This window comes from Mauremys reevesii, linkage group 20 (assembly GCF_016161935.1).
Source record: "Mauremys reevesii isolate NIE-2019 linkage group 20, ASM1616193v1, whole genome shotgun sequence".
Taxonomy (NCBI): Eukaryota; Metazoa; Chordata; order Testudines; family Geoemydidae; genus Mauremys; species Mauremys reevesii.
Window position 1 is genome coordinate 19,499,910 of NC_052642.1, and position 22,934 is coordinate 19,522,843.

Sequence of the window (22,934 nt, forward strand, 5' to 3'; positions counted from 1 at the left end):
CGGGCAGCCTTTCCTTAGCGTCTGCCGCGTGACGTCGAGAAAGACTAAAGTCGCGTGGGGAAGTTACAGCAAGACTCCGGTTTCACATGCTCCCCCGCCCGCGCTGAGTGTTAAAAGCCTGCCTCTGTGCTTCACTCCTTCGGCACTCACGGAACCATGGCGGCAGGAATAAAGCGAGCAGCAGCTCTGTCCTCTAGGTGCTGAATGTTGTCTACACCCTTCTTCACCTCGATATTAAACTTTTCCCCAAAAACGCTAAAGAAAAAATGTTTTGTAAGTGAAGTGTGGTGGCAGTAGAGCAGAACCAGCTCGGCCATCGATGGTAGGGGTGTTCTTTCAAACTTTTACACCTCAACACTGACTTAATACAGTTTTGAAACTTCAGTCTGCAGGAGAAAAAGGGTACTTTTAACCAACTTAATTTAAATGAAACAAGCACAGAAACAGTTTCCTTACTTGGGCAAATTTGTAATTTTTCCCTTTATTTTTCTAGTAGTTTACATTTAAACACACTACAGCCCTGTAGTTCATTTTTTTGGCCTCTGCTGCTGCCACATTACATAGTTCTGGTTCCACATTGGGGGGAGGGGGTTGACCGGTCAGGTTGTAATGCTGATCTTCATAAGACTGAGGCTCTACTGTATAATGTGTCTACGCTACACCTCAAAAGGGCCATTATTTTGGTCATTTTCAACCCAAATAATAATAATAAGCTACAGCTCTTCTCTGTTGCAAAGAATGGTGAGTGTTGGAAATAAAGAGACGCCACAATCAAGGCTTCATGAATAATTTATTCCATTTGAATTTTTTTTTAAAAGTATAAACTTTTTCATTTCCTCAATCACAATTTGTACAACTCAGTGTTTATGGCATTCGGCAGCAATAGTGTTTGTTCCTTATTTGATTTTATGTCATATTAAATAAGAAGACTTGGACCATTAAATGTCACTGTTGAGTGAGACCTTAAAAACTCCCCTTAAAGTGACCCAGCTGTTTTGAGAAGATGTATGAAACTGACATGTCCAGTAATGATGCCACAATTTGCAATTTAAACCCAATAGCTTTTCAAGGTCCTCAAATCCAGTTTATTTGGATAACCGAAAGCTACATTAAAACTTCCTGAAAAAGTGACCCTGAGGATTATTGTAGGTCCCAAATCCAGTTTTACTGTAAATGAAGTTTCACTCCATTGAAAATAAAGAGTACACCCACAAATAAGATTTTCTAAATATAAGACATAGTTCTGAATCCTTCAATTAAGATGGAGAAAATTAATTTTTCCACCTTAGAATTTGTGTCAAAATAGTTAGTCATACAATTTCATGTAAATTGAGAAACTGAGTTCTCAGAGGAAACCCAGACCAAAACATTGTTTCATGTAACATTACATGGATAATATTAACAGACTGATATGCTATACCATAGAGTGTTGCGCAGCAAATTATATGGTGCAATAGCATTTAAAAAACCTTTTCATCTATTAAATTTGAATGTTTTTAAATAATGCAACATAATATTTTGATAGTACAGTATTAACAAATAGTGCTTGATTAAAGACATCTGCAAATCTTTGTAGCAACACATGAAGTTAAGTCACCATAGAAGGTAAATATGAAGATGAAAAGAATATAGTAAGAGTAATCTGTGCCATACTGACAGCTGAGCAAGAATATAGCTGAGGATTTTAGTGATAACTTTAATTTTAGCCATTTCAGAAAAAGTTTTAAAAATTACAACTACTTAAAAATTTAAGGATTGTATGTAAGTACACTTGGTGGCCCACTGGCCAAACAATAACGTGTACAAGGATCTAATTCATACAGTGTTAAGTCCAGATGAGTGAATGGCTTGCATAAAGAGAGTATGGCTAGATTTTTTGACTGGCTGGAAGGATACCATATGTGGCTATCATTTGAAATCCAAAATACTTAATAGGTGAACTTCCACAAAATACTACTAAACAGAGAGCTGCACAGACCAACACTAGGAACAAGCATTTTGAGAAGCTGCTGCCCAAACTGTCAATGATCTGTATAAACTCTGCTATAAAGCGTGCACCTTCTGATCAACTCTGCTGTTAACAGGCTGTGACAATATGATTGTTGTCAGTAATTAGTCATGTCCACTTTAAGAGAGGAAGGGTTAATCATTCCAAAGGAATTTGATTCATAAAGGTGAAAGGAACTTATTTAAAAGTAAGCCAAATATGATAGATAGGTCCTTGGCACCAGCAGTTTTGATATGTACATTGCTGGCAATGAATCCACTAGGAAGATACAGTCTCCCAGTACAAATGGTTTCTAAAAACATTTCAAAGAGGGGGCTTCTGATATTTTCTAGTGGTTAATTTATCAGTTTATATTTCTGACTGCATTTGAAAAACTTTTACTGGCTGTTTTTCTATACAGTTGGGGAATTTCAGAGTACATTCATTTAACTATATAGTATGAACTGGACCTCAGCATTCAGGCAGCTGGCTCACTTATGAATACAAGTCACTGTCAGATTTTGAACAGCCCACTTCCAATAAGTTCCAAGCTAAAGAGGTGTGTTAACATTAAGACAGGTTTTGAAATAAGCCATCTGGCAACACTGAGCTAAAAATATTGGATGTAAGCTTTGAAAATTCCAGGCTTAGGAGCATCTTTTCCCTCAAAAATCTCAGCCACATTGAAAAGAAAAAGCTGCTATTGAACAAAATATGCTAGTCAATATGTGGTGTGTTTTAGCATAATCAAGAAAAATTAATGCAGAGACCCAATTTTTTTTTTAACTTTACTATCAAAATAGGCTGACATCTGATTGCAGTACTGTTATTTTGAAGAAATGATTGAAAAAAAAAATCTGTCACCAATTGTACATTTTCTTTATACAAAATAAGACTGCTAATATTGTATATATAGAATATTAGCAAAGAGGTTATATGTTTGTTCACATGAAGTGATATTTCAGGAAAATATTTTGTAGTTACAAAACATGATTTTCAGTAAGATACCAAATTTAGTTTTGTAAATACAAGTGATTTTTTATCCTTGTAGAGGATTAACAGTGGGTGCACAAAGGGATTTTAAAACTGGCTCCTTAAAGACTTTATGGGCAGGATGGATAGTTCAAGTTGTCCAGTGAGATCCAGGTGCTAAACTAATGTGGGTTCTCACATCAGATTGACAAGGGCACCGCAAGAGTAAGTTGTCTGTCCGGCAGTCAGGGGGTGAGGAATAAAGGAAGGAATTGCTCACGAGCACCCGTAGGGGCCATTTTAGAGCATTACAGATTTGGCATGTGCAAGTCAAGGAAGGAAGTGTTAGGTGAGGGGGAAATGGTGATTGTAGAGGAAGAGGCATACAAAAGTCCCATGACTCCCGAGTCCCTTCCTTAGGGAGGCTTGAGCCTCATTGGCACATGCCCTGGCTAGAATCTGGAGGGGAAAGTCCATACACTGGTGCCTGGGACTCTCACCACACAGTGCCAAAAATAGATTAAAAAGGAAAAGGAAAAATGCTTCTTTCACCAGTGGAATACAATCTGAATACCAGAATTCACTGAAAATCTATATACACCACATTTTAGTCAAACACACACCAATCTTAAAGTCAAGATTGGCTGTTTTTGCATTTGTAAAATGGCTAGAGCTGGGCGAAATTTCAGCCTACAGGAGGATTCTTTGTGGCAATTTCATTATAATGTTTTTCTATACCTACATGTTCCATCTGATTTGTGATGAACACAAGTCTTACAGAACTTGATGCAATTCCCACTATGCCAAAAATTCCTGGTTACCTACATTGGGTAGCAGAGATTCTTGTAGTAATAAATCTTTCCACAGTAAATGGAAAAGGTCTGAAAAATTGGCCACAGCCCTGAGCCATAACACAAAATTAAATTGATGAGTTTATTCATTTTATTCTCACTACAAGTTAAACCACCTACAATATCACTTATATATTGCCATTATGTTACTCTGTAAAGGTGTGATATAAAATGCTGTAAGACCCGGTACCTTTTCAATTTATATAAACACAGTGAACTTCATTACTGTACATGTACTCTGCAACTACAGCTTAGCTGTAAATCCCCCACACACAATGGTATGGACATTAACCCCTCTATCCCCATTAAACTGTACATCAAGACAATACAAATTTACTGTCCCCACCCACCCCCTTACAAAAAAATAATACTCTAAAAGCAACCTACTGCAACTTTTAATTAAGACGATTACATATATTTTAGACCAATTGCTTTAAAGCAAGAAGGCAGTATAAACCTTCTAGGAAAATTTTTATAAAAGAGGTTAAGAAATATAAGACAATTTATACATTTAAAAACTTACAATAAATAAGAGATGCAGGCATTTTCTGAATACTAGGTACTATAATCCGATACAAGAACATCTTGATGTTCTGAAGCCATAGGTTGAAACCTATTGTTCCTCATGTCTCTTCTCGTCTCCATGCTTTTAGTATTCATTAAACATGACTGGGTACTATGGCTCATTACTTTTCACAAATACTGTGACTGGGAAAAAAGGGTCAATTTTGCCACTAAAATGTTATAATACATTTTGACTGATCAATCATCATTCTAAAAAGAGTCCTGTAGAGTCAATGAAACAAAGACAGCAGGATTATGTGCCCCTCAGAAGTCAAAACAATATTTGTCGGAAGTAACAAGAATTATACCCCATCACAAATAACTTCAACTGAGAAGAAGAATTAACTTAGTCCTGCAGTGAAATATCCCTTTTCCTTGTTCTCTTCTTGCAAAGTTCAGATGAAGATCACAGCATATTCATGATAAAGTTATACAACTGATTCAGCACCACAAAATGAACTGGGAGACATGACCGTCTGTCCTGGGTTGCGGGATCACAGGTTAGCCAGGAGAGTGCATTGTACTGTTCCAAAACAAACCTGTAAAGCAAAAAGACTTCCATCAAGCTATACATTTTCCATTACCATAATTTTCAGACAGTGTTCAACACAATCTCACAACAAACCAACTTCTCCAACAGCTAAACAGTTAAACTAGCCAGGCTTATGAAACAGCTAGCCTTCAGGAGTCATTGTTCTCAAAGCAGATCAACAAGGCTAGGCAAAATGTTTTTTGTCTGCGTGGCAAACAATCATGCTACCCAGATGTTCATGTCATTAGGTTTAAAAAAAAACAAAAACTAGTTTATCTTCTATAGATGTCTTCCTTCTACATGATTACATGCCTGCTCATCTCTGCTCTGAGCTCTTCCTACTCCTGCAGCACCTCCAAGCCTCTTGCCTAACTGCTTCCTTGTATCCCCTTCCATTCATCAATAGATCTTCTTCCACCAGGACCCATATACCTGGAACTCCCTTCCTCTTTTGTTGCATCCAACATTCAGCCTTTCCATTAAAATCTCACTTCTTCTAATGAGCCTACCTACAATATGCGAAAAAGTGATGCTATTTAAAAAATAAAGCACTACTTCATGACTAAATGCATATTTTAGCCACTCAGAGCCCTGCGTCTGATTTGTGTTGTCCATGAAGTACTAAACATACTCAGCATTCAATTAATAATGAATAAACCTTACAGAAAAAGAGCCAAGTTGATATGCTGCAATAAAATGTGGTTATGCAGTTATATTATTAAAAATATTCTGTTTCATTTTTAAGTAATAAAGCATCAATACCTGAGAACATCAGAAGTTTGATTAGAGTCAAGTGGGTGGGAGTGTTTACTGTGGAGTAGCTCGTCTGATTGCACTGAAGGCACATGGAGGTGCAAAGAGGCCTAAAAAGAGAACAGGCCACATTATCAGACATCCTTGCATTAGTTACAATTAAGACATCCCTGTTCCTTTACAATATAACCGCACCTTCCTTGTAACTACTTCCTAGTATTTGACACAAAGGGAAACAGTGCTTTAATCCTATGCATTCAGCTAGGACAGGAATCAGAAGAACCTACATATATTCTGATATGTTTTATTTTTTGATGAATGCATTCTGCTAACATTATACAAGTATCTTAAGATAGGATGTAAGGAATCTCTTCCCCTACCCCATTTCATTGGGTTGGGAGATATGGCCAAGATCACCATTTAAAACAAAAAAAGGGACTGAAGTGGATGTGACTCCACTAAGTTTATCCACTTACACCAGGGAAGTATTTGGCCCAGGATTTCTAACTGACATCTTACCAAAACTTTGCATTACTGTTGCTGCCAGTAAAGTACCAATATCTTTGTAAATTCTAGCAAACTGAAAGTAGCGCAATTTACAACAGAAAACAACTACACACATTAGGAGGTGCAAAAAAAGCCACAAAATATTCTAACCTTCAGCGTTCTCATTAGATCATATTTTGGTACAAGTACAAAGTTTTGCATATTCGAGTCTTAAACCAAAAGTGATACTAGCCTATTAGGAGCCTTCCTAATCCAACTGTTTTTTATTAGTATACCACACAATGTCTGAAAAAGAAAACAGCAGCATCATCCATATAATATAATGGAACTTTTGCTTAACACATGGCATGGGGGAGAGCTACTTTTATTCATCTTTGTTTCAGGTTAGACATATCTGTCATAACAAAATTATATGTATAATCCTAGATTTGAGCAAATCAAAGTTTGAAGGTACAGCAGAACTGACTTGATTGTGCCAGACAAGAAAATGGAAGTGACAACATACACATGATGCGAGAACCTCTTCTGGATAGATGAGTCAATGTCTACCTAGGACTATTCCCCACTTAAACTCTTCCTTGAGGAAGACCAAAACAGAACATATGGCTAAAGCATAACACCTGTCTCTGTACTAGACTACATTTTCCAAGTTTAACCAGATAGTTACACGAGATCTTTCCTTTTTGCATTGTTTCTAAGTAAGAGGCAGAGGCAAATTTGAGCCAGTAATCTGGAGAAGTCTAGCGAAACACTTAGTGTAACACAACTCCTTGCAAGATACAGCAGCATACACTTATTAAGAGAAAGAGTAAGCAAAGCTTCAGTTGTAAGAGGAGGGGGAACATTATTCTTGTGAAACAAATATGTAAAGAGGCTGTTCAGAAGAGAACAATACTTCTGAACTTTTCCTGCTCTGGTTAAAAATGCCTCATTTTTGTAGAAAGGGAACAAAAATATGCAAATTGGACTGGTTTCTAAGGAAACCAGAAATTGTGCGCGTCTCTTGGAACACAGTTAAAATTACTGTATTGCTTTAAAAAGAGTTCAGAAGTCTAAAATGTTGCTATTCAGATCCCACATTACACATTTATCTCTAAATGCCCACTGAATGCTCAGGAAAAACACTGTACAAGTTGCTGAAGTACAGTACCTTAAGAAACAAGGGACACTGATTTTGTGCTTGAGGACATGCTGACCAAAACCACTCAGGCAATGGACCGGCTTTGGCAGTTGATACAAAGTAACCAAGGGCCAATGGTTGTTGCAGGATATTTGTTACTTCATCATGAGATTCTGTTGAAAGCAATCTATCTGTACCTTGACCCTAAAAGTTGACAAATATCAGAAAGAAGCAGAGTTAGTGACAAAAATGGAACATTTAGTTATGCTATTAAATCTGCAGCTTTCCAAATTCTTGGATCTAATTGGATTGAATAGATGAAAGGCAAGAGGTCATAAGAACCTGGTATTCTACAAATGAAATCCTAATCTGAGAAACCTAAATTGGTAAATTCTGGTATTTACTTTGTAATAGTTACCTTGCCCATTTCACCTCCATGGGGGTAATGGGATCCTGGTGAATGTACAGGGGATCCAGTAGGGGATGCAGGCAGGATATTAATAATATCAGGATCAAGGTCATCTCCAGTGTCTAACAAATCAAAGATACCCATTCCATCTGCTCCATCTTAAAAAAAAATGAACAGTCAATTTCTATACCTCCATAAACAGACAATATGAATAGATCTTGTTTTGAAGTCAATAGATTTGCATTTAGTAACCTTACTCCCCAACATACACTTTTTCCCCATAATTAATAAATACACACACACACAATCACTAACCATTGTTTGTATTGAAGGCCAAGTCCAAATTTTCAGTGGTATAGGTCGACGATGCTACTTGCACAGAGGCAGATGTAGGGAACACAAGTATATGAGTGCACGATGTGTCCTGTGGGGTATTCAGCTGAGATGTCTGCATATTTAAAGTAGTGCTGCGTCCAAATACAGAACCTGTTGACACCGAATCTTTAAAGAGAGGAAAGAAGAAAAAGAAAAAAAAATATGTATTTTTCTTGAACTTCATATTGTTAAGAGAAACAAGTCCCAATAACCAAAAGAAAGGCGCAGTTTTACAAATACCTGGCATAATAACAAAAGACCCTTGTGGTTCCATTGCCACCAAGCAAGCACTGAGAATGCTGGGAGAATCTGCAGCAGATATACCACACATCCTACACATATCTTTCAGTCTCTTGCTGAGGGACTGGAGGTTTCGGCGACTCAGCAAACAGCTCCAATCTAGGGATATTAAGTCGTCATTAATTTATCTACCCAGAAAATAGTTTGTTTTGAACTTTGTTTCATAGAGTAGAAAACATAAGATGTTCAAAATAATTCATTTACACTAATCTTCAAAACCATTCAGCTGCAAATTTATGAAGGAATTGTCAAAAGATGTACTTATGTTAGTTTCAAAGGGTGGAAAAGCCAAATTATCAGACTACTTTATTTATCTTTGTGAGTTAAACAAAAGTCAAAGCTTTTAAACCAAGTTTCTACACTCAACAGCTCTATTACCTTTTAATTCTCCATGACCTATCCTTCCTAAACGGCCTATTACAACTCTCCAGGGCAATGAACTCATCTGCACAAGTCCCAAGCACCATTCCCAGAGTTTTTGGAGACCAAGTCTGCGGGCAGAACCTTTTTTCCTACGAGCTCTAGGATTGTGAAGGGGGGGTTGAAGGGGAGGGGAGAGAGAGAGAAAAGGAGAAAAAACAGTAAATGAAAGATTTCTACTCAGACTTGGAGTTAAAATGTTTATACATCTAAAAGACTACTACTTAATTGGTGTTAGCCTGAATATTATCAGCAGACACAGGAATGGTGTTCAGCCACAAGTTTATTTTTTTGTATATCCTAAAACGTTAGGCAAAGTTCACCTACTGAATTATGTAAATATTAAATATCAGTACAGTATATAGTTTCTTTAGTGGATCAGTGTTATAATACTGAAATCAAAGTGAGAGAAAGCTTGTTCTGGCTTTCCCGTATGATCAGCCTTCTCTTTATATGCCAGTAAAAAAAAAAAAACAAACCACCACAGAAAAACTGCATTAAATTCTTCCAGAAATGTAGTTCCACAACAATACCCAGATAATACTGCTTATATTCAGCTGCTTGAGTTAGTTTTGCTAGATACTGGCTCCACAAAATCAATCAGAAGTATCTATACAGAACCACTATACCAGAAGAACTTTGATCCAGGAGAGAGGTACGAAGTTCTGGATATATTCAAGATACAGGTGCTGACTGAATAGAAAAGGTTTGGTTCTTACCTGTTTGGTACATCGATATTAATTATGCAAGTTTCTAGCAGTTCTCCATAGAGATCTGTGCATGATGCAAGAAGCCATCTTTGATCATGAGATAAACAATAGCCCACAAAAAGCACATTATATTTCTGTCCAGCCTCTCCAAAAGTTTCTCCTAACTCTGTTTGCTTGTCCTTTACAGGAGCCAATATAAAAGGGGGTGTATAGAGTCGAATACACTCTGGTCTCTGTAAGAAATGCAACAGAAAATTTAAGTACCAAAGGACAGCTAATTAAGAACTATGATTCTTTAATCATTAAAAACAAACATCATTTACCTAAAAAAAGATAAAGTCATGGAAATGTACATGCAATTCTGCCATTATTCCCTAAATGTTTACCAAAAGATCAAGTTAATCTTTAGCACTTTTTGTAACCTCAAGATACTCACATCAGGGCTCTTAAGAGCAGTTTCCATTGCTAAACCTGGGCCAAAACCAGTCAATGTTTTGACATTGGTTGAAGTTGGAAGTGGTCTCCGACACTGTGTAAATGCTGAAAATGCCAGAGATTTTAAGTGTTGGGTGTAGATTTGCCTATCTTCATGTTTCACAGGTTGTAACAGGTACTGACACGGGACAATCTAAAAAAGAGATTGAAAAATAAAACATTACCACCAGTGTGTAATTTACACTGAAAAATCATTACCATCGCCTCTTCAGATTTTAAGTGCTTTTTTAAAAAGTTCTTTGGCTAATGTTTTTAAAATTATTCTCCACAATCCGGCCTCTCCAGTTCCATACAACTTTCTGGCTTTCCTCCCTCCATTCTGTTATAGGATGTGAGAGGCCCTTTTAAGCAGTCATCTAACTGGATGTCTCAGACCAGGAGTGTAAGCACCTTCACAATAAAAGCCTCTCTCCATCTACAAGCCTCCCAGCTGCCTAAGGTCTTTTATCACTACAAACGTCTGATGTCTGGAAGTTAGGAGTGCTGGATAAAGCTTCTTAATACAGTCAGTCTGGGAGGTAGGAATTACTAATGAAGGGACATCCCAAGGCTACCTTTCTCCCCATTTCCATTGGCAGAATGGAGCACGAGCTCCACTGTCTAATGCCAGACTAAAGTTAAAGGAGACTGTTACAGGATTAACTTTTGATCAGTGCTGCTGTAAGATACTAAAATGCTCTTGAAATTTTTATTGATGACACTTCTTCCCACAATTTAAACAGCAGAACAATGATAGATACTGAGTCCTTTGGATTCAATTCACCATGAGGAAAATACTATCTTCTTCAAACCCAGCTGAAACGAACAGTAATTTTTACCTTAAATTTTTTAGTAAACATGTTAACTACTTACCTGTACAGAAACTGTACTCCTGATATTAGGAGGAAGAATCTGAACCATCTCTAGAAAGCAACGAAGAAGCCCAAGGGTCCACACATTGGATGAGTTGCTATGCTCATCTTTCTTTTCATACGTAAAAGGATCAATTATATAAACTACAATTGCAGGTGGATAGGAGACAGCATGTGAATCTCCATCTGTAGGGACTCCAACTTTATCACGATCCATAGTGCTGGAAGTTAATTTGAAACCAATTGCTATAAAATTTCTCTGTTTTATATAAAGTATATCAGATTACACAGTATGTATTACATTAAAAATGGAATTTGATGGCACCCTCTGACTAAGTGAAAAGAGCTTCTTTGCCTTGAGTAAGATGTGAGGAATGATTCTATCACATCTTTACTAATTTCAGTTTAGTGCACAAACTCATCAGCTTGTCAGTACCATTAACTTTTATTTTGTTATTTAGCTCTGCAGTTCACCCCTCTCCATCACTTGAGTTCATCAGCAATTTGCCCCATTGCTTTAACTGGTAGAAGTAGTAAGGTATCAACCAGTTCCCAAAAAAAGCAGCCTTATCAGTACAACTTTAACACGAAAACCAGACTTTATTCAACAATGCAAGTTTTATTCTCTACTTTCTTCCTTCTTGAACATATAAAAAAACCCTACTTATTAATTTGGTTGGAAGTAAACTTTGTGAACATAGTTGCAGGGTACAGGGGTTGCTATTTTTTGCACCCCAGCAGCTTTTCAAACCTATTACAAAAAGGTTATTTTTAGAGTTGGGACCCAACCTGAAAAACTGGGTTCCAAACCTTCAGAGAGTCTTAGGGTTGTAGTTTAGGCCAACCTTTATAGAATAGTTCAGGCCAATCTTTCTACGATACCTGGCATCTGAAAAACAGAAGCTTACATCTAACTGTCATCTTCAATTTTTGAAGTGAAGATGTGAAAAAGATTAAAATAAAAACAGAGCTGTGCGGGCTGTTTTTGTTTTTTAGATGAGTATTGCACATTAAGTACAACAGGTTACCTTTCAGAGACTTCTGGGTGTGGCTGTGGAGGGGCAGATGAAGTTTCTCCAGATATCCCAGCTGCCTGAAGAGCTGGTTGTTGCTGCTGTCCCCCTGTCTGTCCATTCGGGGCTGTTGGAGCCTGTGTAGGCAGGGAGGCAGAAGTAGTATTGTTCATGCCACTAAAAGGTGGAAATGAAGGTTTGTTTGTTGATATCCCACTGCCTATGTTGGTGGAAGAAGATGAGGGGGCGGTAGTGGTCAAAGTTGAATTAGTTGTAGTAGCTGCAGAAGACATGGCACTGTTTGAAGTCACCGTCATGGTACTACTGGTAGCAACTGCAGTACTGGACGATGGAGTGTTGGAATTTCCAGTGTTACCTGCGACCAGTGGCTGAGTGGATGCAGACTGACTCGTGAGGGGAACTAGATTTGGCTGAGAAAGTAAAGAATTGTCTAATGGCTGAGAAGCAAGATAAGGACCTAAAACAGAAGAAGAAGAAGTTAATTAAAAAGTTGGAATTTAATTCTTTCAACCTGATATAAAAGACCAATAAGAAAATCTAATAATAATTTTAGCATTGATTTTTCTTTGTATCTCACTCAAAACAAATGAGAACACCAACACTTAGTTTTCAGATTCAATTTCTAGAACAGGTTCACTCCACTCATCCCCTTTTCATAGAAAATTCACTAACAGACTTCGGGGACTAATACAGAACTCTGGTTGCAGCTACATTAGAATTGATCCAATAGCTGGGCAGCAAGTCTAAATGCGTTACCATACAAATGGTCAGCAAGATTTATCGTGAAGTAGTCTGACAGACTTGCCCTGAAGATTTCACCAGTGGCTAAGAGTGTGTCTATATGTATTTTTGTCCAGGATTTTTGCTGACAATATTTGGACAGTGGGCTACACATATGCTTTCTTGCCTTTCACCTCTATAATATTCCTATAAATAACAGAATCAGATGAAATAAGGAGAACTAAAAATATTCAGTACCCAGGTCATATCTGCAAACTTGAGCATAGAGCTTGAGTTTGGAAAATGCTTCATTGTTGGCATTAGCTGCCTGAGAGAACCAGTCTGTGACCGACTTTTCAGAAAGTTTCTTTGAAGCAGTGGATCCAACTCTCATGATCCCATCAGAGAGCAGTTTACAGATAGGTCTATGCTGACCGAGTCTGCAAGCCTGAAAAAAAAGTTAAAAGATAAGATCGAAATAAGACAGAAATGAGTTCACAGACTTTCAAAGTTGCAAGGTATGATGCATGGAATTCACCACAAAGAGATAGCTTTATGTCTGTTTGGGGTTTTTTGCATGTTCAAAAACACACACTACAATTTGGTTATCACATAAATTGAAATGCTGCTTTATAATTCTAGAAAGCTAAATGGTTCTGCAATATGCATACCCTGTTTTAAAAGGTTATCAACAGGTTTACTTAAGTGTAGGAAAAAAACAGGGTATATCATATCTAGCCTAACCTTCTTAACCACAGCTCAAGGAACGCAAGTGTTTAACTGCAATGAATTAATATTTGGTTGCACTTATTAAAAATGGTAGTACACTGTTTTACCACTTGATGGCATTGATAAAATAAGAAAATAGCCGCTTGAAAAAAAAAAAAGCTACATCCAAATAAGATATTGATGAGCACCAGGATGTGCCTTTATCTTCCAAATGTCTATTTCTAACATCCATTTTAGAGGCCTCATTGAGATGGTACTCTATGCACGAGTTTCAACATAATTTGGGATCCAAGCTTGACAAATGACTGACTATATCAGGGGTATGCAACCTGCGGCACGCAAGCTGATTTTCAGTGGCACTAACACTGCCCAGGTCCTGGCCACTGGTCTGGGGGGGCTCTGCATTTTAATTTAATTTTAAAGGAAGCTTCTTAAACATTTTAAAAACCTTACTTACTTTACATACAATAATAGTTTAGTTATATATTATAGGCTTATAGAAAGAGACCTTCTAAAAACATTAAAATGTAATACTGACACGTGAAACCTTAAATTACAGTGAATAAATGAAGACTCAGCACACCACTTCTGAAAGGCTGCCGATCCCTGGACTATATACTAATAATATTCTTTATACTATTCCATTATATTGCTGTCCCTCACACATATTGTACCTCATATACTGCAGTCAGATCTCTAAAGAAGCTTTTTGCTCCATTCAGCAGGGCCTCATTCTCAGGACACACCACAACATAAGCAATGTCTCTTTGAGATCCATAAGGTTCCAACATCAGCCTCTCCCAGTATGGCAAGGCAAATGGAGACAGCACCAGAAAATCATAATCGTATCCCAGCAAAAATGTTGGAATTGGCAGTGGTTCTGGAGACTCATCAGTTCCTAGATAAAGAAAGATACATTTTCCAATATATTAAAAGGAAAAACAGGAATCTGACAGAATCAATATTTTGCTTTTGGAAAACAGGAGTGAATAGAAACACTCATTTTCATCACTATCAAGAGTGAAGCCAGTATTGATAATAAATCAAGTTCTCTTTGCCTTAATAAGCTTGTGTAAAGCATGCATGATCTAGCCCTATATATGAGTCAACAATTTTTTATTGCTAGCTCCCAGGTCCACAAGAATAGCTTTTATATTATTATTTAATATTTGTATTATTGTCAGGGTGGATAAAAATCAATGATTTTTGTAAAGAAATTGAAAATGGATTTTTTGATAATTTAATTTAAATACATTTCTTCTTTTAAAAAATAAGCCTATATAAAATTTAAATTTATGACAACCTATGTTAAGACCTCAATTTACCATAATCTATTAAAACAATTTAAATTAAATAAAAATAATATTAAGCAGTACATGTTTGCAGCCAAAGTCAAAGCCACTGAACTGAGTGTTACTGACGAAGCACCTGAAGTATGCTGAAGTGCTAACCCAGTCTTTGACAGCAACAGCTTCTCCTGCAGGTGCAGAGGGAATATTTTTGTCATTTCACTTTATTCAACTAGTTCAGTTCAATGACTAATTTATTCAAAAGTTAAGAAACTGACAAGGAGTCGGGGGGGGGGGGGAGGGAAGAGAACAGGAAAGCTTGTTTCCTCTTCCAATCTATGAATAAGAACTATATGTGAATGGAGAGATCTACTAATTCTAAAATCTTGAAGGACATGATGACCACAAACAAATCAGTTTAGTTTACTAACTACAAATAGTACATCCTTTGTTTAATAAATCAGTTAGTTTTAAATGCAAAACGTGCTGACAAATTTTTTCTTATTAAGTATCCAGCACACTTACAGCAGTTTTAACTAATGAAGTTACAATGCTGTTTTTGCATTTTTAATTTAAATTCAATTTCTCTCCAAATACAGCTTGACAAATCAAAAGTTAAAAAAAAAATCTAGTAAATATCCATCCACCCATTTTCTAACAATAAAAATATAAAATTTTAGAATCCTTATATACGTTAAGTTACATAATTGCTTAAATAAATGTGTACAAATATAGTGTATTTTCCTAATTAGAAAAAGTACTACCAAATTTAGCATAAAAGCTATATTTAGTTGCAAATCAATATGTTTTAATGGTTACCAACCACTGAGAATCAACTTTTCTTTATGAAAGTACAAATGCAAAACAAGATTAAAATCACTAACTTTAATCAGAGGTTCCTGCTTGCCACTTTAAATCGTAATTAAAATTGGTTATTTAAATCACTTTGATTTTAAAAATCAATCCACCCTGATTATGGTAGTTAATAGAGGACCTTATCAGGAGCAGTCTTCCATCCAACAAGGCATTCTAGAAACCATTAAAAGCAGCCCTCACCTCAAACAGTTTAGAATCTAATTAAGACATGATGCAACAATGGTGTGTGCATCAGTCAGAGAGAATGGGAGAAAGAGGACAGGGGTGCAACGCACATATCTATTATTATAAATATCAAAAGTCTCTTGATAAAAGGCCATCCCTCTTCCTTATTAATGAATACAATACTGTCTGAATGATGTATCATGGTAATATGGCAATATGCAATGGACATTAATAAAGCCACCAGAACTAAGATACTGGGTTGAATACTTAACATATATAGTATCTCTGTACATATGATTTCAAAGCAAAGCTGTTCTGTGCATTTGTAATTGATACAACTGGTCTATTTCTGACTTCCAGTCCATAACTCTACCGCTGTTGATAAGATTCAGTGGGATTTTAAAAAAAAAAAAAACCACAGAATTACTTTAAACATTCTGGTTTCTTAATGTCAACTATTCATTCCAGCTCCAATCCCATCATCACTTTAAATAATAACTTCATGTAATCCTTCATTCATAAACTTTACAATTAAAGCAACTGAGTGAATTCAAATATATTGCTATTTTAAAACCACTCCTTGTATATTAGAAAGGTAAATATTTTCTGTGTGTTGTAAAGGAAATAATACCTCTAACCAATGGTTCTCCCTATTTTAAATCTCTTTTGGTTGAATCACATCTAAAACATTCAGGTTTGGTAACCTATACCAAGGACAAATTAAAGAATGGGAATCTATACAAGTGGTTTACCATAAGAGCCTCGGCCAGCCATTTTGTGAAACTGCTGCCACGTGAGGGGGCCCTGCACACCCCAAGATCGGACTATTCGCTTTTTCTGAATAGCATCCTGAAGAACTGGCTGGAGTGACAGAAGCATGCGAAGGATGTCCTGTGAACACTGCATGCTCACATCCACAACTGAAAGAGAACAAAAATGTAGTCACAGCTTAAATAAAATTATCTAAGAAAAAACTTCAAAGAGTTTAAAAGGTCCTAAGTTTAGGTGAATTTGGGGGTTTAAACAAAAAGTCACTTTCTTGAAACATATATTCTGTTCATGTAGGCCAGACAACTATCATCTTCAAGTCTTTCCCATAGTTAAGGGATAGCAATTAGAATCAGAGTAGCAGTTCCACTATGCTTTGATTTTCCAGTCTGTACAATAGTCCCTTCCTTGAAAACTTCAGCTCTCCATCTATCTTTGTATAAACCATAAAACTAAAAAACACACCTATAACTCAATTGTTAAAGTATTCAAAATATCAGTACTTCTCCCGCCACATAGATGTTTGGAGGGAATGCCAACCATCGCTGCTTTCACAAAGTCTTGGGGGAAATCCTGTAAACAGTATTCATTATTTAGCCAAATTTGTCAAAATTATTAGCTGTCTGTGACATCCTAATACGCACAGTTTAAGAGTTAAAAAAAAAAACCTAAAGCTTTTAAGATGAGGGTTAGAATTTTGTAGCCTCCTTTTAGTGACACGTCTCACCCTCTTCCCCTTTATCAATATTTTCCAAAAGAACATAAGCCACAGTATTACTATGTGCCTCAAAAATATTTTGATTTGACTACAGGAAAGCTTCCCAGACTTGAACCACCAGTGATCACACAGCACCTGGTGGTGGTCTGTAGAAAGTTGGCTGTCCATGAGGCTGGCTGTCTTCCTCCTTGCTAGCTACTTTAAACTGCCAGAATACCACTTTTCTATGTGAAAAATTGCTGTAGTCACCACAGAGACGTTGCAAGATCATTAATGGAAGAAGAGGTGGGTCTGTGATTACGAATGTGAGGAGAGGTGGTCCATGAGACAGTGGATTAACATGAGATCTACTCTTAGAAAAAGCTTCATGATATATTATATAAAAGCTGCATTGTTTTAAGAAAATGTGTATTTCACAACAGACACCAAGTTTGTTACTGAATTTTCAACCTTATTAGTGTTAAGGGTTTATGAAAGAAGTAGGCAGCAGAAATGATAGCAGCACCACATATTAACAGTTTTGCTACTGACCAATGGCAGCATGCAGATTAGGATGTGTGAATGGGTTGAAACAAAACCAAGCTTTCGTTAAAAATAATTTCTGTAGGAAAGGTCACGAGCAGAAAGCAATGTACCTTGATCTCTAGCATATGCAAGTTATTCAAAATTCAGGCTGCACAGAAAGCAAAACAAAAATGTCTGTGCCATAGGGAAACAGAGTATAAGATTTAAGTGTTCACACTAGGCAGAAATGTTGTGATATTGTGACCTCCAAGTATAAGCAGACCTCAAATTTATTTATGATTATTAATCATGCCACTAGAAATGAATGATAAAGATACAAAATAAAAAAGTTAGATTTTTTACCACTGCAGATAGAAGTGAACACTCTTTTTAGAGAGCAATTGTTTGATTCTTTACAGATGCCATATGATTTTTGCAACTCCAAATTCTCCTACATTACTTTAACTTCAGAAGCCTCTCTCCACCTTCAAAAGTGAGATTAAAATACCATATTTCCTTGTTATTTCTATTTATGTAGCCTTTAATTCAATTTCTACAGAAATTTAACGCCCAGAATCTGTAAAGTATCCATCATATGTATCCCACATGTACCTAAAAAAAACCTTCAAATTCCAATGAATCACAAGCAGAGGTAGTATTAATACTACAACAACTGCTCATTATTACCTAGGTTTCCTAAGATTCTGCTCAGTACTTCATAGGTAAGTTCCCAGAACACCAAAGAAAAGACTACACTATATAAAATGCCTACACTATGGGACACCCAGACTATGGGCTTGCGCAACATTTCAAATCCATATGGCAAAGAAAACCTAGTTAGTATATTGATTTAGTACCTAAAAGGCCAGAGGCTAGGAACAGAGCAGCAATGGAAATTCACTCAAGTGTATATGTAATGGAAATAAGTCAATTGGCAATCTTAACTCCCCCTATTCTTCATGCTATCAGATGCTTAGAAGCAAGACAAGAAACAGATTTGCAGAGAAAAACAAGTATATTTACCATTTCTTTTTGACCAATGATGCAAGCAAGTACTTTTCACAAGTGCTTCATCAACTTTTCCTCCCGACATATTGTCCATGAACTGGCGCCCATGTTCTAAAGCTAGGTAGCAGTCATTGCAACAATCCCTTTCTTCTACACGTACCAGGTTGTTAACTGCACCAAATTTGGGTACAGGATCTTGATCTGCTGCTCCAAATGGTGAAAACAAATTGGTGCACTGATCTTGCAGCAACAGTATCAACTCATCAGGCAATTTCTCAGGTTCTTTCAGTCCTCGCTCAACAGAAGTAGCTCTAAGAGCTTCAAAACGTTTCTCTGCTTCTTTGCCACACTCTGTATTACGCCCGAGGATATCCAATTCATCTTCAAGAAACAATCCAGAGTTGTTGCCAAACTTTCTATTCATGACAGCACTGAAGCCACAGGTACACCTATACTGAGCCTCTTGTGTTGGATCTGGAATGTAAACTCCAACATCAGCACCTTTGATGTTCATGTTGCAGACACAGATGCAGCAGCTATCAAAGTTACAGTCTTTGAACAGATTCATTACTGACTCTGAAAGGATGAGATTCACATAAAGACTGTGTGCCTCAGGGATGGATGGTACAGTTGCAGGTTCAACTGAATTTAGTGGTCTACATGTTGATGGTGTGGACGCTGGTGAATACAAATCAGAATTTTCATATTTGACTGAACCTTGAGCACTGGCAGGTCCACCAGCTCCACGAGGGGTACGAGGTGTCCTTGGTGTTCTAGGAGTTGGGAACCGAGGAGTGGAAGGAGATGGGAGAATTCCTGCTCCACTATTGCTGGGAGGTGCACTACTGGGCGGCATCCCAAATGGAGTATGAGTTTGTGGCGTGTAGGCAGGGCCATACTCTTGATCCATAGTGCTTCCATCACTAAGAAAAGCAATAAGGAAAATATTTTTAAATGAAGTACCGGTATGTTTTTGGAAATACAAGAATATCAAGTTTCAAGTAAACACTGTTCAGATTCACATTTGAAAACAAAAAGGTAGTAAATATTAGTGCAAAAAGTGCAATCAAAATAAAAATGTTTGGGCCTATTTGTTCTAAATGACTTTTCACTCTTTGTTAATATTAAACAATATGGTGACATGTATCACTAAGAAAATACACTGGCTTTACCAGCAAAAAAAACTGCTGGATAAGTGAGGGAAGTAACACTTGGAAACCTTTTCAATTTTCCTTCCTAGTCACTGAAACATCTCCAAAGACTTATCAGGCTAATGAGACCTGAAAACATTGCTTCTACACAGATCTGACCCAAATAGAAGCAGCCCGTTGTACTCATGCTGTGGTTTAAATTATAGCTTGCGACCCAACAACCACCTTATAAATATACAGCAGCCCATGTCTCCTAATCCACCTGCAGAAGGTGCACGGCAGAATAAATATTCCTCAAGGAGGAAAGAAATAAAACATGGTTTTCTAAACAACCAGTCGGTACTGAATGCACTTTACAGGGATGCTCATTTAGATACAACTACTGCTACTAAGGGTATGTCTACACTGCAATTAGACACCCATGGCTCGCCATGCCAGCTGACTTAGGCTCATGGGGCTCAGGCTAAGAGGCTGTTTAATTGTGGCGTAGATGATTGGACTTGGGCTGCAACCTGAGCCCGGGGGCCCGCCCAATGTGCAAGGTCCCAGAGCCCAAGCCTGAGCCCAGTGAGCCTGAGCCGGCTAGCATGGGCCAGCTGATGGTTTTTAATTGCAGTGTAGACATATCCCCTGTCATCACCAGCAGATATCACATCAGGCACTGGTTTCTAACTGTAAAGGACACGGAAATGAACATGGGATGGGAACGCTTTAAAAAACACAAAATGGCCTGCCCATCACTAGAAAAGCAGATACTGACTAAGAATTGAATTCTAGGAAACAGCAAGAAGAGCACCAGCTAAGCCCTTGTAGTAACTATGATACCACCGAAGGAACATGGAGTCCCAGGCTTGTATTTAATTCAATTGTTGCAATCTTCATTGCTTATTTCAATTAGATTTATATCATCAAGCTTCCCTAAGAAACCCTTTAATGAGACATGAATAAAATTTACATAGTAAAAGTAGCTATTTTAAGAGAGGAATTTTCTCTATTTAGTCACAATTTTCTTTAATTTATCAGTAATTTAACGAGTGTTTTTAAATGTTTTTCACTATACTTTCTAAATGGAAAAACTATTCATTTCATTAAAAAATATTCTAGAATGTGGCTAATTTTGATAGTTTTATACAACTTTTTAACAAATAATGAAAATCTATTTATCATTCACTGGCACAAAAGCATACCCCTCTTTGATGAATGGCATGGTGGGTCCTGGAGGAAGTAACTCCAGTTTTCCAACAGTCCAACTCTGACGGTAAATGCAGTCCTCTGGCAGCTTGATAGGAGGGAGACATTGACTGGGGAGAGTCTTTAGTGGGGCAAACATGGAACACCCCACAAAAGCCTGACTATTCTCAGGCTTATAGACATAGGAATAATCCTAGAAATTAAATAAAGAAAAAACACGAACCAGTAAATATAGTCGATTATATAAATCCAGCAACAAAAACACTACTAAGATTAAAGTAATCAATTAAAAACTTGTTACTAATTTAATATTATTCTACATCTAGTCCATGCAATTTACATTTTTACAATTAAAGAAGTACATACAGCATTGGTACTGCAACTGATTACATGCTGACATACACACAAAGGCCAGGGCTTATAATTTTGATATATTTCTTTAGTTTACTAGTGACTAAACAAAAGAACAGCTCAGAGTAATTCAGTATATTTCAGAAGTGAAATAATGGGTTTCACTTAACAAGATACTTCATCCACTTCTACGTCATGTAATAAACAATTAGTAATACAAGAAATATGGCGAGAATTCTAGAAATATTCAGTTTATTGCTTGAATTTGGAAAAGGCATTTTATCAAAGTTACGCAACATTGCTTACCTTGATTTCAGAAGGTTTTGGACTGCAGAATCCCTCATCTACTTCAATTCTGAACTGAATGCCTACACTAGAGCTATTCCCTTCAAGTATAGTTCCTCCAAGTGTAGCGTCCATATTCCCATATTCCTTATTGTTCATATTCATCGGTGAAAACCCCATAATATGTTGTTCCAATGACGGTGGTGTTGGATACATTTTATGAAGATCTGCAGTACCTGTTTCAGATTTAAAATGTACTTCAGAGGATACTCCAGGAACACATTTGTTTATTATATATTTCTTTCATTTGTCTTATACAAATTTCAAAACTTAAATTTGCAACTGTACACAACATATAATTTAAATGGGCCATTTCTGATATTAGTAACCTAATTAAGGGAGAAAATGGGGAGGAGGACTTACTTATACATGACAATGGGTCCAAATTTCCTGCTTTTGACTCTTTGCAGTTAGATTTGTCATCTGAGCCATTCACTGTTCTTTTAGATCCAGGCTATAAAAGAAAAAAAAATTAAAATTCCCATCTGAAGCATTTTAACTAGCTATAAACAAAACTGAACAGTAACAGTACAATCTAATCATAATACCTCAAGCTTGAAAAATAAAATTTCCCCCCTTATTGAAGGCCTACTGTTTGAACTTAAATCTTACTTAAGGAATCATAGTCTAGTATTTCATTTGTTAAAAGAACATGAGCATTGACCCAATAGTAAGAGGCAAGCACTTACAAGAAAATGCACTATATTTCCTTATCTTTGCCAAGAAAATAATGAAAAGTGCCAGTTGAAGTCTTCCTAATTGTAACGTTTACATGTAATTAAAAAAACAAAACAAAAACAAAAACAGGACTATGCTGAAACCCTTGTTTGAGAAGTGATATATTTAACCAACTGCTTACATCTTTATGCTCCTAATACTATCGTTAATAGCCATCTGCACTTTTCATTATGAACCTTTATTTTCAAGAGATTTTCTCAAACGGTATCCATGTTCTCAGACAAGCAACATTTTTTCCCTCCCCACAAAAATGTTACAAAGCACTCTCCAGTTTAAGATAAAGCTTGTACTAGTTTCAAATGCTTTTAGAGGTTACTGAGATCTAGTCTACACAAAGACTTTGTACTAGTACATGTCAAATAGGGGTGTGATTTTTCTATAAAAGATTCAAGTGCCACCTGAGACTGCAATAAAATTATTCCAAGCTATTAACAGCTACACTGAAATGATTTGATAGAAGAAAGCCCACTTTAAAATTTCCCAAATTTTTCATTGTTTTAA

General features: G+C 36.7%; 1 protein-coding gene across 4 annotated transcripts in view; it reads right to left on the bottom strand.

Annotated features, from left to right (window-relative positions):
• Positions 1-781: 781 nt before the first annotated feature.
• The window catches only part of MED13 (mediator complex subunit 13), a 77,414-nt gene continuing 55,261 nt past the window's right edge, over positions 782-22,934 (bottom strand). For all 4 annotated transcript variants that reach the window (XM_039507620.1, XM_039507623.1, XM_039507621.1 and 1 more), the window contains 18 exons: positions 22,059-22,149; positions 21,657-21,871; positions 20,996-21,192; positions 18,673-19,580; positions 16,412-16,579; positions 14,004-14,227; positions 12,859-13,048; positions 11,875-12,337; positions 10,848-11,067; positions 9,937-10,128; positions 9,510-9,733; positions 8,749-8,891; positions 8,311-8,469; positions 8,011-8,196; positions 7,705-7,853; positions 7,317-7,490; positions 5,669-5,769; positions 782-4,913 (listed from right to left, as the gene is read on the bottom strand). In XM_039507620.1, the coding sequence (XP_039363554.1) occupies positions 4,781-4,913; positions 5,669-5,769; positions 7,317-7,490; positions 7,705-7,853; positions 8,011-8,196; positions 8,311-8,469; positions 8,749-8,891; positions 9,510-9,733; positions 9,937-10,128; positions 10,848-11,067; positions 11,875-12,337; positions 12,859-13,048; positions 14,004-14,227; positions 16,412-16,579; positions 18,673-19,580; positions 20,996-21,192; positions 21,657-21,871; positions 22,059-22,149 (4,137 nt within the window). In that variant the 3' untranslated portion in view covers positions 782-4,780. The remainder of the gene's footprint in view (positions 4,914-5,668; positions 5,770-7,316; positions 7,491-7,704; positions 7,854-8,010; positions 8,197-8,310; positions 8,470-8,748; positions 8,892-9,509; positions 9,734-9,936; positions 10,129-10,847; positions 11,068-11,874; positions 12,338-12,858; positions 13,049-14,003; positions 14,228-16,411; positions 16,580-18,672; positions 19,581-20,995; positions 21,193-21,656; positions 21,872-22,058; positions 22,150-22,934) is intronic.